Source organism: Stigmatopora nigra, chromosome 10 (assembly GCF_051989575.1).
Source record: "Stigmatopora nigra isolate UIUO_SnigA chromosome 10, RoL_Snig_1.1, whole genome shotgun sequence".
In the NCBI taxonomy this organism is placed as follows: domain Eukaryota; kingdom Metazoa; phylum Chordata; class Actinopteri; order Syngnathiformes; family Syngnathidae; genus Stigmatopora; species Stigmatopora nigra.
In genome coordinates, this window is record NC_135517.1 from 14,508,226 (window position 1) to 14,526,559 (window position 18,334).

Sequence of the window (18,334 nt, forward strand, 5' to 3'; positions counted from 1 at the left end):
AAAGGCAGTGATGTATTCAAAGCACTGGGCTACTTTCAAGCTGCAGTCCTGAACTAAAAATAAAATTTTAGACCTCATGGTGTCTGGGGGCAAAAATTGGCAGCACTCATCTTTGCATTGACACCTTCTATCACTTATCAACTGCAAAGCAGCCGCCCTACCCTGCAGCATACTTGTGGCTTTAGACAATGGATAGTATCATATTCCAACACCGAGTGAGAAATTTTGAGTTTGCAGGCTGAATCACACAGATGTTCAGAATGGACAAAGGCTTCATTATAAGGAACCTATGCTCTGCATCTGCGAGAAATCAGAAATTTTAGCATGAATCCAGAAGAAAATTAAGAAGAAAAAAAAAATCGATGACATACAGTTGTGGTCAAAAGTTTTCATACACTTGTGAAGAACATAATGTCATGGCTCTTTTGAGTTTCCAGAAATCAATGTTCACGTTTATCGTTAAATATTAGCCCATAGCTAATTGTAACATCATTCTTGGAAATGGTAGCTTGCTTGCTTCTAAATGTCCTTATATTAATGCTATTCACAACAAAGCACGTAACTAGGTTAGGGTTAGAAAAAATGTTATTTGGATGTCTGTTTAACATACGAGTTCATGCTATTACAGTAACAGTTCACAAGTCTTATAATGTGATGCATAATAAACATTTCTTTCCCAACCTCGTGCAGGGATTCTACCGAAGACTCCAGCTGCTGGCGTTTGGACAGCTCATCCTCCCATCTGTGAATACAAAAATAAATTAGTCACTGTCACTACCATCCCAGGTCCCCCAAAGGCAAAAACCCAGAAGTACTGTCTTCTTAATAATCTTAAGAGCTGCAAACTACTCCGGAAATTCCATTCCTGGTCCTCCAAAGGCAAAAACACAGAAGTAATGTCTTCTTAATAATCTACAGAGCTGCCAACTACTCTGGAATATCTAGAGTTTACCCAGAAATGCAACACAAACTCCTGACAGCCACCCAAATGTCAAAAAAATTGTCACTTTGGAAGTACCAAAATTTCCAATCTAAATGCCTCAGATATTCACACTTTCGATACGCCATCTTGGTTCGACTGCACTGTAAACCGGAAGAATTCGGTAACACGAATGCATTGTGAATCACCCAAGTAACAAGTTCTGACAAATGATTCGTTGTGTGCTATCACATTAACATTTTAATTTTTTTTCATAAGGGAAACAAGTATCATTAAGGCTGACTAAACCACCAGTCTTTTGTTTTGAAATAAATCCTATCAGTTTAGGGGTTGTTCTAATCTAAAGGAAGCGGGCATACGCAGCACAGGTAAGTCTATTTAATATGCCTACTCGGTGTGAACAAAAATTGGAATTTGATTGAAACTTGTAAACCAAGACACTTATTGGTTCGTATTTGACGAAATATCTCTTGATGAAGCCGTCTCCAAATGGACCGGCATTGGGACACTGCACAACTGCGACTTCAGCATGACAGGAGAAAAATCTGAGTTGTAGAAATAACTGGAAACTCAAGAGAGCGTGACATGTTCTTCAGAAATGTATGTAAACTTTTGACTACAACTGTATTACTTCTCGTTGGCAAGTGGTCGTGCGTTATCCTATTGTGAGGACATTTGTGTACATCATTTTCGGAATATTTTGAAGGGAATACGAAAGCAAACAGCCCATCAATACTAAAGGTTAGGTTGGAGGCGGGGCAGACAGAGCCAACCCGGCCGGAAGAGTGGTATGAAAATGTAAAACAAAATTAGAATTACTTTTAGTTTAAGGTTAGATTAAATTTATTGAGTCTGTCTGCATCGTAATCCAAGTTCATTTAAATTTGTTTATGTTATTAAACGAGTGTGTTACATTACTCTAATTTTTGTTGAATTCAATAGACATTTATATACCTTGTATTCTGGAGGGTCACAACAGAAATAATGCCATAGTTACTATTGTTATAGTACAGTACTTATTAATGCATTTTTTGCCTTTTAACCAAATCATTAATAGAAGTACTGTTTTTTCTTTAATACAGCTTATTTAAAAAATCTTTGCAGTCAGCCTGTGATGGAGAGTACAAAATGATTGTCAGATGATTATCTTTGTGATTGCTCAAATTTTGATAGTTATAAAAATTTCCTTTTGCTTTAGAAAACATTGTGCACAGTCCTTTTTTTCTCTGAATCACAGTTACTGAATATGGAAACCACATCCTGTTCATTTCACAACAGAGGGCAAGAGACTCTGTCAGTTAAGAGTATTTAAAAAAAACAACAAAAAGGCTTTCAGATAAATATTTTTCTTCTCCCAGGCTATTGGCCAGTCGCAACATTCCAGAATAAAAACGTCCTCAGCAATGTCTGGATGTTTGGGAGAAATGTTGCATTACATAGTTTACCCATGGGAGGATAAGCACGTTTTGGCAAAGCAAGCACCTCCAAACCTGATGCTTTTAGGCGTGTTCGTTGTTTGTATTCTTAAATTATAAAGAAACACCCATGTTTCATCATAAATGAAGTTTTCAAATAATTCACATCATGTGCCTCAGTGTATTTAACTTGATGTTATCTCAAGTGGACCATATTTGAACATTCTGTACATTCTGTTACTGAAAAGACAATGGAAAATCTGTGACGATATAACCCCCCCCCCTCCCCCCACCGCACACAGACACACACACTGACATACAAAGAGGTGTGTTCACAATTTTTCCTTGAGGAACGCCCAAATGAAGCCTGCGCCAAGACATTACAAACATATAAAGATATTATACAAAGCACCAGGGAAATTTCCTCAAAAATGTATTATGGGGCAAATACATTTTCATGCGTGTCATTACAAATTTCCAGCTCAAAAAAAGTTACGAGAAAATTTCGAGATGCGAGAAAACCCGATAGCCAAGGCATGAGAGGCTGTTTATCATTGTTGCGCACTGTCTTTTTTTGCCGCATCTCTTTCGTGTATAACAGATATCTACGAGCATGAGCGGAGCGTTGCATTTTTTTCAGTGTTTCTTCACCCCTTAGCCTGGTAGCTCCCATTAGCGGAGCAATCGCTTATTCAAGACTACTTCTCGTTGGCAAGTGGTCGTGCGTTATCTTATTGTGAGAACATGTGTGCATCATTTTCTGAATATTTAAAGGGAGTACAACAACAAACAGCCCTTCGATAGCTAAAGTGAGGGTGGAGGCGTGGCAAACAGCTAACTCAGAGAACAAAGGTAAAAAAAAAGTAGAATAAATCTAGAATTCAGTTTTGTGTAAAGTTACATTAAACGTATGTTTGAGTGTGTCTTTACATATTAATCCAAGTTAATTTAAATTTGGTTCTGCTACAAGTGCGTTGCGTAACCCAAATATTGGTTGATCACTATCCATGAGGCATGCAATGCGCAAATGGGAGCCTTTCCTTGACAAAAGTGGGTCATCGATTAAGTGTCACAACTGTCTGTGATCTATAATAGAGAGCTGTACACTAATGGGTTGGATGACCCAGAGACCTCACATGTAGCTGCTTGGGGGGATGTGTCTCATCATCTGCTCTCACCATGGCCTGCATCCAATGTGCATACAGGTTCAGTCAATTGTGTTTTACTATTACCATATTTTATGGACTTTAAAACACACCCGAGTATAAGTCGCACCTGTCAATAAAATGCATAATTAAGGAAAAACATGTAAGTCGAGCTGGAGTAGAAGTCACATTTTGGGGGGAAATTTATTTGATAGAATCTAACACCAAAAACATACATATCTTGAAAGGCAATGTAAAATAAAAATAAAATTTGCATTTCTGTTGAGCATGATTTTGTGTATTTTTTTCATTGTTTAAAATTGCAGTACACCAGTGAGTTTTCATATTTAAAATGTCATTTTTTAACCAGGGAGCTTGCATTTTACTTTACTCTAGTATCATATGTAATCAATGGGTGAAGTTTACCGCACCACGCCTCTGGCCCTAAATCAACTGGGATAGGCTCCAGCTTCCCCCACAACCCTAGTGAGGGAAAAGCGGTTCAGTAAATGAATAAAGGAATGTTTTGCAAATCATGATAGACAATTGCTTTAGGCCTTTTTTTAATCATTGTCATTACCTAGACACAAGACTGCTTGCAAAATTTCAAACCATTAGCTCACTTCACCTTTATGGCTCATATCCATTATACACATCTCGATACATGTTAGTCAGTGTTGGCTGCTAAAACATGTCAGGTAGGGTGTGTGCAAGTAATTATCTCTAACACACCCCTTTAAACTGATTCATCAGTGGAGAGAAATGAATAAAACAGAAACTAATGATTTTACATTCAAATTATAGTTCTATACTGTGATCCTTCACGACTTCACAGCTTCAGTACATATCGTTTTTTTTAATATAAAGTATGAAATCCTGGAAAACTCTTACATTTGCTTTTCACATTGTGTAATGCACGCGTAAAAATCCTGCTTTTAAGTTGTTTCACATGCTACAACATGAAATTACATTTAGAGTAGAGAGAGCAGGAGATTCATTGACAGGGATTTATGTTGTTCTTTCAAAACTGAAGCTCAAACAGGGAAATGCCTGCATGTCTGGGGCACATTCAGGTAAGCTGTTTTTGTTTGGCATAAATTTCATGGGTGTGTACTAGCAACTGACACAACTACTACCACACAAACATCATTTGTGTGACACACAGACACACCTGTGGATGACTGCAGATGGCAACAGGAACTATTCAGGAGATGTATGCTCCTCTTGACCACAGCTATGCCAATTAATCACAAAATATAGCATTTGCCTACAGGGGCACCATTCCCACTATTTCACACTGGCCAGCCATTTCATTGCACGTGAAATGTTGTTTGCCCTAGGCAAATATTGTACATGAGAAAAATACCATAGTATTTACTACTGTAAGTAAGATACAGGGAATTATAAGATGTCATTTTATGGCCATTGCTGTTTTGAATGTCCAACAAAGTAAACTTAATAAATAAATAAATAAATATGTTGGATATATTGTTGGATTGGTTGAAAGTAAAGACTTTTTTAAGAATCAAGACAAATTTAAATGGACAAAAGAATGGTGAGCGGATGAGATAAGGCTTTAAATCAGTGCTTCTTCCCCTTGTTGGAGCTACCGAACCCCACCAGTTTCATGTGCGCATTCACCGAACTCTACTTTGGTGTAAAATAAAATGTCTTTTTTTTTCAAATTCAAATTCCCCGCCTGGACTGATTGGCCAAACTATGTCAAGTGATCATCACCAGCCAGTGATGATCAAGTGGGGCATGTTTTTGTGAATGATGTGTCGATCTGTCTTGACCTCCACGGTAGAGGCTTTCTTAAATTCAACGCCTCAGAGTAGCGAGAATAGGGGGTGGCAGAGTACATTTCAGAAAATTAAGGAACGAATATATTATGGAGCAATATGTTGCACAGCATCTCATCCAGTCTCGAGAGTCTGGTGTACACTTTAGCTCAATTGAAGAAAGGCACTGCAGAAATGAATGAATGAATGAATAGTTATAGTTTCAAAAGTGGCCCGTTTCCCATCAACCCACTATGAATTATTATAACATTACAAATTGTCAATATGGCAGAGGATGTTAATGTACTTCATCCCACTCTATCTTGAGCTCTAGAAACTTTTTATTCCATGGCTTGGAGAAGGAATAGATGCTGTAGTCTAAGGACAAACTCCTCAAAATTGCATGTTGTCAAGCCTACGCCTTTTTTAATACACACACAATCTCACAATTTCATTACATGTTCAAAACACGATCACGGCCACACCTTAAACAACTGCATGTCTGGAAAAAAAAAACCAAGACAAAAGTTCTTGGAGACAGCAGGCAGTGTCAGCATATGCATGCAACCATTTCTGTGGGGATTAACAGCTTTCACGCGTGATCATTTCTGAACCAAGCGTATTAAATGAGAATTAGCCCAATGTTCAAACCTTTGTGGGTGGATTTAACTCAAATCGGTAGGAAACATTTAACTGCTAAAACAGAACACTAAAATTAACTCTTTTCAAACAGCAAACACAACACATCCTACTTTTGGTGCCAATATATTGCCAATCTCGAACTGTCCACACATGACAAAAATTACAAGTGTAAACATTATTTTAATTGTCAAAACCTTTACAAAAACAAGTGAAAATTCCCAAATACCGTGTTGGAAGCAGGTTTTCTGATTCACACCTAAATTCTCTACTTTTGTTTGATTAAAAATTTACTTGCATTTAATTGACAGGTGTAGTACAGTAGAAAGCGTGACCGGACATTTCGTCGCTGGACAATTCGTGGACCGGACGTTTCGTCGACCGGACGTTTCGTCGACCGGACGTTTCGTCGACCGGACGTTTCGTCGACCGGACGTTTCGTCGACCGGACGTTTCGTCGACCGGACGTTTCGTCGACCGGATGTTTCGTCGACTGGACATTTCGTCGACCGGACATTTTGGCGACCGGAAGTTTCGTCGCGAATTAGGGTTAGGGGATAGTGGTTAGGCTGGTTAAGCTTAGTGGTTAAAATTAGGTTTAGGGGATAGAGGTTGAGGTTAGTGGTTAGAATTAGGATTAGGAGATAGTGGCTAAGGTGAGTGGTTAGAATTAGGGTTAGGGGATAGTGGCTAAGGTTAGTGGTTAGGATAAGGGAATAGTGGTTAAGGTTAATGGTTAAGGCAAGGGTGATTATAATTTTGAGAGAGAGATTACCTGGTTGACCGCTTTTAACAAATTATTCATGCAACAAAACAATCGTTTGTGAGGAAGCAATCGTTCGACAAAAACGCTCTGACTAAATATCCATTCTACATATCGTCCGGAACTGTCTGGTGACGAAGTGTCCGGCGACGAAGTGTTCGGCGATGAATTGTCCGTCAAACGAAATTTCCGGGTACCGTGGAAAGCATTCTATCAGTGTTAATTCATTCATTCATCTTCTGAACCGCTTATACTTACAAGGATAACAGGGCATGCTGCAGTCAATCACACCTAACAATGGACACTAGGCTGGAGACACCTTCAATCGGTGGCCAGCCAATCGCAGGGCACAAGGAGGTAGAAAACCATTCCCGCTCACCCTCATACGTAGGGGCATTAGAGAGTGTTGAACCAGCCTACCCTGCATGCTTGTGGGGTGTGGAAGGAAACCAGGATGCCTGGGACAACTCCACACAGTAAGGACCGACCTGGGTTCGAACTGTCGATCACAGAAATGTGAGGCCGACGCGCTAATCGCTTGGCTGCCTTCAGTCATTGTGTAATGTTTAATCAGCATTTTCGGAAGTTTGGTACTCTACATCCGCTACCTCTGAAAATCCTTTGTGACGGAGTAAATAATCAGCTCTCTGGAACTGAGTTGTTGATAGATTGGTAGAAAGGAGCAGGGAACTTGTTTGAACTCTGTGCTTACACTTTGGGTATCTTAGTTATGTTTGGCCTTGGCCCAGGCTTACCCGGAAAGAAAACCTAAATGTAAATAGCATTTTCATTTGTCTTATAAAATCATCTTTTGTTTTTTTTATTTTATCGCACGACATGAAGGGATTTGTTTTATTTTGCCTTGTACTAGGATTACCAATGTTCCAAACTTGTGTCAATGAACCCCAGTGACTATTAGGATTTAATATTGTGCAGAGAACACCTTGTGAGTTGTGGAATAAGATATTTGGATCCTGAGATTTGGTTAGAAATAGAGATTGAAAAGCTTAACCTGAGGTGATTAAAGATCCTCTAAGGTCAAATTTAAATGCATATAATTTTGGATTTGGCAAAACTAAAGACTTGTTACCAACCTCGATTACTAATAATTGATTAAAATATAAAATTAAAATAATTACAGGTGCATGAAATTAGCCTTTCAAGTGTGCTTATGTTTTATAGACATGTCTGTCACGACTGTCAATCACCCTCCTACTATGCTTTCTTTTTCAACACAATTGTGCATGTTTGAACCATCGGGCCAGAATACAATTCCAAAGGAGAAGACAGTGTTTCTGAGTGTTTCTCAGAGTCAGCAGCAGATTGGTACAGTATTTCATTTATTCATTGTCAAAACCGCTTATTCTTACAAGGGTTTTGGGGGGTGCTGGAGCCTAAACAAGCCAACCATGGGCACCAGATGGGGGACAGCCTGAATTGGTGGACAGCCAATCGCAGAGCATATGGAGGACAACCCTTCCACTCACACTCATACCTATTTTCAATTTAGAGTGTTTTGCTTACCATGAATGCTTTTGGGATGTGGAAGGAAACTGGACTACCCGGAGAAAACCCACACTAGCCTGGGGAAAACATGCAAATTTCTCATAGTGAGGACCGTCCTGAGATCAAACCCTGGGCCCCAGAACTGTAAGGCTAACGCGCTGCAAAAAAATTAGTTCCCAGGTTCAAATCCAGGTCAGTCCACCTGTGTAGAATTTGCATGATCTTCCCACCTTGCGTGGGTTTTCTCTGGGTGTTGTGGTTTCCTGCCACATTCCAAAAACATGCATGGTAGGCTGATTGGAGACAAATTCCTCGGATACTAAAATTCCCCTGGGTCCGAGTGTGAAAGGTTGTCCGTCTCCTTGTGCCCTGAGATTGGCTGGCCACCGTGTGTCCCCCTCCTCTTGGCCGAGGTCAGCAGGGCACCAAACCCATACCCCCCACCCCCCCAAACCAAGTGAGGATAAAACAGTTCAGAAAAGAAATGAATGGTTATTTTACCCGACCGTTAAGGAAAAACATATTTAGGTGGAAGAATTTAGTTGTCCTTGAAGTAAACCAGGAATAAGCCTTGACAACTGAAATAAGCACATTAAGAGCTCAACATGTGGTTCAATGCTGGTCAGTACCACAGACATATAAGCTTGGTTGATAGGTTTAAGCCTGACACCTATTTACAGGGCGTCTGGCATCTCAACAGAGACTAGCCACACACAACGTGGCCGAATGCTACTAAATCAGATAATCAGTAAAAGGTTACAGTGTGTAACTTGTATGTGAGGCAATTAAACCAAAAATACACTAAACTAGCTACTCTCTGCAATAAAGATAATTTATAAAGAGGGTTTGGATATTTTAGGAACTATGATAACCATGGTCAATCATTGAACTGCAGACTAGAGTGTCCTAGTGCCAACTGCACATGTGGACACCCTTATACTTGAACATGGTGTTTATTATTGACAATCGACGGGGCATGCAGAAGTTCAACAAAAGAACACTGCTTAAGTTCTGATCAGGGGGCATTCTTCCCAATCCTACACCTGTTGGTCTCACTGTCCTTGGCCATGTGAGAATTAAAGTACCGGATTGAACCCATAAAACGACCATGATTATAAGTCGGCCCCCTCGTTTTAAAGACTAAAGTTAAAAAAAAAACTTTTTGAATTCCAAATTCAATTTTGTACACAAAATAATGACAGTACATCTGAACAATGATTGTAATAATATATTTGAGAGAAAAAGCACGTTACTTTGCCTCATTCAAATCATGGAGAACTGTCTGTGACATCCTAATAGCTGAACAATTAAATATGTAAACTAAAGTGCAGTCATATTTTAAAAGTCCTGACGTAAATCCCATTGAGAACTTGTGGACAATGCTGACGAAAAAAAGTTCATGTCAGAAAGCCATCAAATTTAACTGAACTGTACCAATTCTGGCAAGAGAAGTGGTCAAAGATTCAACCAGAAGCTTATGGATGGCTACCAAAAGCGCCTAATTGAAGTGAAAATGGCTAAGGGACATTTTACCAAATATTAGCGCTGCTGTATGTATATTTTTGACCCAACAGATTTGATCACTTTTTTCTGTTCACCCATAATAAAGTCATAAAAGAACCAAACTTCATGACAAAGAAGTATCTGTACCAATCATGTTATCAGAGAAAAAGCAGTTGTAGAAATAACTGGAAACTCAAGAGAGCCACGACACTATGTTCTTCAAAAGTGTACGTAAACTTTTGACCACAACTGTATGTGACCTCTTATTCATGATGACGACTTATCCATGTTGACTATCTATTATATTGACTATTTATTTATTTATTACTTTTTTTTATTACTTTTGCATCATGGTGAAGCTTTAAATCTATGTATGCTGGAATAATGACAATAAAATTTGATTCAAATAACCATCAAAGTGTTCAACATTCGCTTTAAAGATATTTGGCGCTACCTAGCATTGTGAATGGTTATAATGTAGAGACGCCGAATGGAAGCTGACCAACACTTTTTAAGTCTCTTTTCATTCATTCATCTTACATACCGCCCATCCTCGAAAGGGTTGCAGGCTTGTTGGAGACTAACACAGCTAGCTGTCTTCAGGCAAAATGCAGACAACACCCTGGACTGGTCGCCAGTCAGTCATAGGCCACACAGAGAAAACCGACCATCCGTACTCCCAATTATACCGTCACCAGCAGGAATTGAGCCCGCTCCTGCCCGCACCAAAGTCAGGCGAGCGAACCTCTGCACCACAGCCAGTCTTATTTCAATGCAAAAAATTGTCTTATATCCGGGCCAATACTGTACTTCAGCAGAACATTGGTGTCTCCAGGACGTAAACTCTCCAGCATTCCTTGCAAGCACTCCAAAAAGGGTGGATACTCTGAGCTCCTGTTTGGTGTGTTAGCACAAAACAACAGTCAGTTCCCATGCTCCACTCGAAGGCGAAGGGATGCTGCCCTCTCCTCTATATCAGGGTGAACCCCAATGTACAGGTACCTAGCCAGGGGACAAAGAGCGTGCCCACACCTGCTCGTCGTCTCTCACCGTGAGCGACTCCAGAGTGGAAGTGTGTCCAACCCCCTGACCCACTCTAACAGAGGCACAAGGACCCAGACAATATAGTTTCTAGAATTGTTGGGACTCACAAACACCACATTAAGCTGATGACTCTTTTTAATGTCTTTGTATAGCACAACAACAACATGTAAACACATCTGTTTAAAATCAAACTTTAACATTAATGGATTATCAATTAACCATACAATAAATAATAATCAAGACAAAAATGACTCAAGGAATAAACATTTTCCATGGGCTAAACAAATTAAATTGCTATTGTCTTGTTTGACAGCATTTTCTCTGAATCTGTCTTTCAAACTGTTTTGTTGATCCCTTCAAAGAGTCTAACTTCTCACACAATGCTCATCTCCAACACATTTTTTTCTCAATTGCGGTTTGTCAAATTAATATCGCCTTGATTCCTCAGTGCATTTCTAATGGCCTCTTACTGTAAACACACACTGTGCCATTGAACTCGGTTTGGGAATCACTGTACTTCTGTCCTTACAGTTTACAATCCATCCACGGAAGTGAAATAAAGTGGTTGCCTAATTTTAAGTTGGTATACAACACATTTTTTGTTTATGTAGTTTACATTTAGGACATCTCAGTGGAAGAGTTGATAAGGCTCAAGCTTCATAGTTCTAAGATCGAGGTTTCGATCCTCCATGAGATTTTACCTTCTTTTGTGGAATTTGGATCATCTCACCGGGCTTGTGTGGATTATCTCCAGGTACTCTGGTTTCATGCCTTATCCCAAACAATAAATTTCCCCATGGTATCATTGTGAGCCAAATAGTTGTCTATCTCCTTGTGCCCTGCAATTTGTGAAAAAAACATTTCAGGGTACCCCCCGCCTACTGCCTGTATTTTTCTGTGATAGGCTCTGACTTTAATTTGTCTAAAAGCCACAAGACAGGTAAATTCTGCTCAAGTAGCCCAGGAATGTTCCAGTATATTACGTTTGAAAGCAGGTGTTATTTTTGAATGTCTTGCTTCATGTCTGCAGCTGGCCACTTTAAACTCATTGACCAAAAAGTGTGACATTTCACAGGATTGTCAAGTAAAACAAAGGTCATATTTTGGCAAGTTCACTTCACACATCTCTCTTTCTGTCAACCAGTTCCCTTGTTAAGTACATTACATGTCAAGCTAAAGGATTTACTTAGTCTATCCATGGAGAGCTTTAATTAGTGTCATTTATTTTTGTCTTGAATAATTAGCACATGTGGCGCGGCATATGAGGGTTGTAAATCACCATTGTTATTGTCCTCAAAAAAAGTAATGAGGTTGAAAAATTGTTTAGCCATAGTGCGACAACGCGTGCACGAGTACACTATTAAGTGCCGAAGCAAACGTGGTGAGACCACCTGGCTGTCTCGTATCTCCAAATTTGTCTCGTATCTCTAAGTAAATATTTGCTAGAAATTGTACTCGGATCTCAAATTCCTCGTATGTCAAAGCATTACTGTATTTGACAAAGGTATTTACGGATGGCATCGTGTGTATTAAATTGCAGAGTTTTATTTTTTCAATGTTATAATATTTTTTTATTTTGTTTTTTTATACCGCCTTAAAAGTTACATTTTGGAGGGAAAGAAGCTATGGAAAACTGACTGACCACTAAGACACCCAGACAGTCTGTGCAAGCTCCAAAACCCACAGCGGCAACTAAATTCCTTAAAAGAGCCCCATTCAGCAATTCAAAAGCTAAATTGCTACATTTTTCTTCTATCCCACCCATCGTGGATTATGAAAAGTCTACTTTGAATAAAATACTCTTGGCGTAACTAATGTTGTGTTCTTTGAGCAAGGGTTGCATTTTCAAGTCGAGCGAAAACTGCATCAACGCACAAATACAAGTCCTAAAAAGTCTACTCGCACCATCCATCCATAGCTTGTTTTGCGCAAGGAGGCCTTACAAAGTGACATGGAATTTAGGGGAGGGGGTTGAGATGTATTGAAGGAGGAAAGAATGACTGAACAGAAAGAACTGTGAACAAAGAGGTGGAATGGGAGGAGATTAAGGGTCTCTGAGGAATTAAGGCCGAAACGTGACGACATTAAAAAAGATTTAGACGATGGGAGAAAATGAACAGTGTAATAACCAAGTTGAGAAGACCTTTTGTTTGTCCTGGAAGGTGGCAGCAATGAAAAGAATGTATTCTGGGGAAACACTACTTAGAGAATATTACAATTTGTATTAAAACAAGGCCACCCGATGGTGTAGTGCAGGGGTCGGAAACCATTTTGACCAAAAGACCTATAAACATATACTTTCAAATGTAAGTTCTTGAGAGCCGAACCTAACTTAGAATTTAAAGGTAAAAATACATGTGCATTTTTTGACATTTAAACACTTAAAGTACAATAAGTATCTAAATTATTTTATTAACATTTTTACTCTGTTAATAATCAATTAGTACATGCAGCATGTGCGACAGAATCTAAAAAAACGACGAAAGCTGCTCAAGTTAGTGTCTGGGTCATTTAAATTTTGATGTGCCAAACCAAAGCTCCCATTGGTTACTGGAGCGAATCGAGGTAATGACGCGAACACAGAGATGTGCCAATGGTGGGCTCCCATTAGCCAAAAACTCTAGCTAAAACATGTTTTGAGCCAGTTGTGTAAAAGATGTATTGCATTCCAATAAGAAACATGATTTGAGATGAAGCTTTTTCACAATATGACCACTGTCAAAAAACAAATTAAGACTCCACAGTATTCATAATGCTCTCATTGTCCATGACAGATCCAAGGGAATTAGTTTTACATGCTTCATTAGGTGTTTCGGTTTTAGTTAGTTAAAGATGGGCATAACAGGAGTATTTTTATATATGAACAGGAGCATCACTATATCGAACCGAATAGCACTAATTTCCATTAAAGGTCAGATGTTATTGTGTTTCTTGTCCAGACATTGAGAAAACAGAGAATGTTTAAGTCCGATGGGAGCTTCCATTGTGTTTAACGGAGATCAGCAATTAACTCCTTACTTAACATGCTTGAAACAATGTCTCTACATGATTTAGTAGCAAGTATTTGCAGCATATCTCAGAAGGATATAAACTATATATGGAAAACATTTAAAAATCAACCACTTGATGGTGAATTGTTTCTTTCGCCTGGCTTTGGTGCGGGTAGCATTAGATCGATTCCCACTCGCGACCAGTCTTATTTGTCGCCCACCATTTAACTAATGTCTGCTAGGATAATCTCCACTAACTATCCCACAACACTGATCAGGTTAAGCAAGGTTGAAGAGGAATGAATAATGAATTTGAGAACTGGTTTGTTTTCTGGTCTTCAATTGTTGAAATACAGTCATACCTCTACTTACAAATGTCTCTCCGTATGACATTTTTAGGTTACAAAAGCAAATGAGTGCTTTGAGATACGAAAATTATCCACATTACGAAATCCCCCCAAAATTAAATGCATTTTCTGTATCCATTATTTGATTTTGAAATTGTGGATGCATGGATTCTCACTTTATAACCTCGCTACACACTATTGGGCTCTCATTGGCTGTCTCACAGCAACCCTCCATGTTTCTTTGACCCGTTGTATGCTTGGAAGAAGCTGTGGTCGAATGCCTTCAAAAGACTCGCAGTCGACAACAATTCTTCATGTTTGAATATTTTTTTTATGGTTTGTTCACCCGTTTATCGTTCATCGTCTTGACGTTTTTCTTGGAGGAAGCTGTGGCCACCAGGTGGTTTCGGAGCCCGCGGTGGGCAAAATTGTGTCGCGAGGGCAGCGATGGGGGTTTTGATCAGTAAGGATGACGTTGACGAGTTTGTCAGGGGGCACCAAAACGAACTCTCAGCGGAGCAGGAGTTAATGCAACGCTCGGAAATACACGAGGAATTCAACGAGAAGGCAGCTGAAGAGGAAGCAGCCACAATTCAAACATCGAAAATCCAGGAAAAAAACGGGAGAGAAATAAACTTTTGTGGAAAAAAAACATCCAGAAAGTCTTCACGAGTCGTGCGATCGCCCACGTTGATGACGTTTGTCTGTTGCATTTTAGAAACATTATTAAAAATTGTTTTTTGATAATTATTTTTTCAAAATGTCTGTCAACCAGCAAAACAGAAAGGCAACTTAAATCCAAACTGGTAAGAACCTGTAGCGACTAATAAAATGGGTGAAAAATTAAATTCCAAAGAAATCATAAAACTTTAATGTTTGTTGTTGATCAATGTTATTAATGTTGTTGTTTGAATTCATAATGTTGCGTTTATAAGATGCGAGTTCATGTGTTCGTGTCTCCTACTGTTAGCTTTTGTTCCCCTGCATTTCAACACGGATAGATTTTGTATGCTTGTTTTTCATTTAAAGACATCAATAAATCATCTTTTTAGGATTTCTCTCATTGTGTGTGTTACTCACATCTTATGTACAAAATCTGGACACTTTGACCAATTTTAAAGGGTTTTGTTGGTAGTTGTGTGAGGAGCGTGGAACGAATTAGAGAATTTATATACAAAGTTATGCTCTACTTGTGACATTTTCGAGTTACAAAAAAAAGTTCTGTAACCAATTAATTTTTCAAGTAGAGCTACGACTGTATAGTCATTTACTTGGGAAACGACTTGCTGATTACATTTTAGAAATGAGAATCAAGGAAACTACATGGAACTCAGGGAGTGGTCTGGACAGGATATTCAGTTTCCCATCAGGGGAGAAAAGAATGGGGGAGGTTACGCTTACATTCTGTGTATGTGAGTCAATATCTCACCAGATAAGTCAGTGCTGGTCATCGCTGACCTCATAGACTGTTGAAGTGCCTCACACTTTGAATCACATTGGCAAACATGCATGCACAGGGCAGACAGAAGGCCACTTTGGTTCCTGGCAGTGGCGTGCCAAGAGGCCGCAAATGACCTCGTCTCGATTTAGCTTAGGACGCTTGCATGTAAAGAACATTCTGAATACGAATCATGTCTTCATTTGACTACAATGTAGACAGAAGACGCAGTGTCCCATTCTTCATTTTACATGACATTTACTTGACAAAGGACAAAAAACTTGTTCAACTTGCTTAAAGGATGGCCAGTAACACTGACTTGGATGGATGAATGGATAAATGAATGGGTGATAAAGAACCCGGCAGTCAGAAAGACCAAGTAGATATGATGTCAAAAATTTGGCAAAAATGAAGGATATAGCTATAAACCATCCAACAGAATTTAGCTAGGAAGGTTAAATAAAAAATGTGCGACAAAGCGCTGGCAAAAATGTCTATGACCTCTCAACAATGATGTGAATATGTTCCGAATTTACCAAAAACATTCGGTCATGGTAAATGAGACAGCACACATCTACAATTTAACTGCTTCCCATTCATCCTGTAAAAAATTCAGCTCGTCTAGAAAGCTTTTGCTGACATTTTATTTACTTTGGCAGGGAACACCAGATGCAGTAGTGTTCTGTACATAGTGCAGATTGTCAGATAGTTTACAATGCCTTAAACTTTGGAGGATGAGCTTTTTCTGATAGAGAAAATGTAGGCATTTATTTGAGGCAGTTATTTCATCTACAGATGGAAAAATACTAATTTCGTAGAGAAATGTTCTACCCATAAATTTACAATAAACATAGATTGGGCACATGTAGTGTGATTGTGTTGATAAACTGCTTTTTCCGGCTTTTGTTTTGTGATGGAGGAAATGTGAGCCTTATTTTGAGATTTTATTTGGGAAAAAAAGCGGATTACATTATTTTGAGAATAGTTTAATTCAGTCAATAGCATCCAGGGCACTTCTCGTTTTGGGTTAAATATTCCCGATTGTGTGTTAAGAGCTAGACAGATAACTTCATGAGGTATTCATTGGCTCATGAAATGTTCAAATTCTTTCACATTGATTGACTTGTAATTGTTTAATGGATCTTGTGGCACCTCTTTTGACAATGAAAATATCGTATACGTATATGAATATAAATATAAATATCGAGGGTATAGCTTTTGAATTGCTCATCCTGTAACAAATGATTCCTCTACACTACGTAGATAGAGAAACGGGGACTAAAGATGAAAATTAGCCTTTGGCTATAATTATACATATTTACATATATATGTTAATTAACATGAATATTTAAATTTTCCTCAGATTGGTCTCACAGTGGGGGACCTGGGTTCAAATCCTAGTCGGTCCACCTGTGAGTGGAGTTTGCGCATTCTCCCTGGGCCTGTGTGGGTTTTCTCCAGGTACTCCGGTTTCATCCCACATTTCAAAGACATGCATGGTAGGTTGATTAGACACTCTAAATTGTCCCTAGGTATGAGTGACAGCGTGAATGGTTGACAGCTGGGATAACCTCCAGCACCCCCCGCGGGCCTAGTGAGAATAAAGCGGTTCAGAATTTAGATGTATACGTTCATTCATATGTACTGTCCCTTTATTAAATAAATCAAACTCAAACATGCTTTGTGAATGTTTTGATTTGGGTCTCACTTACCTCCTCTTATACTCAGCCCTTTCTCGCTTGACTTTAGCCAGCACGTTGTAGAGCGCCCTCAGCTCTGGTGTGATGGTGTCGATCTGCACGCCCACCCCATCCGGATGAGTCCATGACACCCCGGGTCCGTGCAGCGTCTCCAGGCGCTCCCCTTGTTTGCGCACATGGGTGAAGGACCAGATGGTACCGGGCAGCCTGGAACCTGCGCCGCCGTCGGTCTGCACGGCCACGTCGCGGCCGTACAACCCGCGGTACTGCGGCCTCTGCAAGGCTTGCTGCAACTGGCTTTCCAGCAGCCGGTTCCGCCGCTCCAGTTCGTGTACCTTTGCCAAAAAGCAACGAAAGCGCAGGTTGAGCGTCTTGAGGACGTGAATGTTGGAACCCAGGTCGTTCCGCAGGGCGCTGGTCGCCCCTGGAGGAGAATGGCCGACTGGAGCGGCTGCAGCATCAGGGAAGAATAGCGAACTCATGTCAGAATTTAAAAAAAAGAAATCAAATAAGAGGCACCGAAGGTATCAGTAGCAGCATCAACACTGTCCAACGGAGGGTCGAGTCTTTTGACGCAGACAAAATCAGTTCAGCCCTTCCAGCTCTCCCTTTGTATGAAGAGTCGTCACACAACTAGCGGGCACATTCTCCTTTTCGAAGCCGAGTGCCGTGCTCTTAGAGCCAGTCGCCACGGCACCACAGACGCCGATTTAACCCGTCCAGGCAGCGTGCAAGTATCATGTTGCATGCCGTTAGATAAATAAAAAAAGATTAGGCCACACCACCTCCCACTCCGGGCACAATATCAAGTCACTTCCTGTCTGCTGTAAAAAAAAAAAAAAAAAGATTTATACATGAGAAAAATATATCAAATATATACAGAGCTAGACGTCTCATACGTGCAAGTGGATGTCATTTATCACTTGTCGGCCGTTTATATATATGAATTCATTCATTTTCTGAACCGCTTTATCTTCACTAGGGTCGCGGGGGTGCTGAAGCTTATCACAGCTGACTTCGGGCCAGAAGCAGGGACACCTTGAATTGGTGGCCAGCCAATCGCAGGGTACAAAGAGACAAACTACAATTCACACTCACACTCGTGCCCAGGGGCAACTTAGTG

The 18,334-nt window shown here is 39.8% G+C and overlaps 1 protein-coding gene across 4 annotated transcripts in view; it reads right to left on the reverse strand.

Moving 5' to 3' along the window:
• Positions 1-18,076, reverse strand: part of iffo2b (intermediate filament family orphan 2b) — a 35,629-nt gene extending 17,553 nt beyond the window's left edge. For 2 of the 4 annotated variants that reach the window (XM_077725649.1, XM_077725646.1), the window contains exons 1-2: positions 17,224-18,074; positions 682-742 (exon numbers count right to left, since the gene is read on the reverse strand). In XM_077725649.1, the coding sequence (XP_077581775.1) occupies positions 682-742; positions 17,224-17,693 (531 nt within the window). In that variant the 5' untranslated portion in view covers positions 17,694-18,074. Of the gene's footprint in view, positions 1-681; positions 743-17,223 lie in introns of all 4 variants that reach the window. The other 2 variants (XM_077725647.1, XM_077725648.1) reach the window with 2 other exon arrangements.
• Positions 18,077-18,334: the final 258 nt, after the last annotated feature.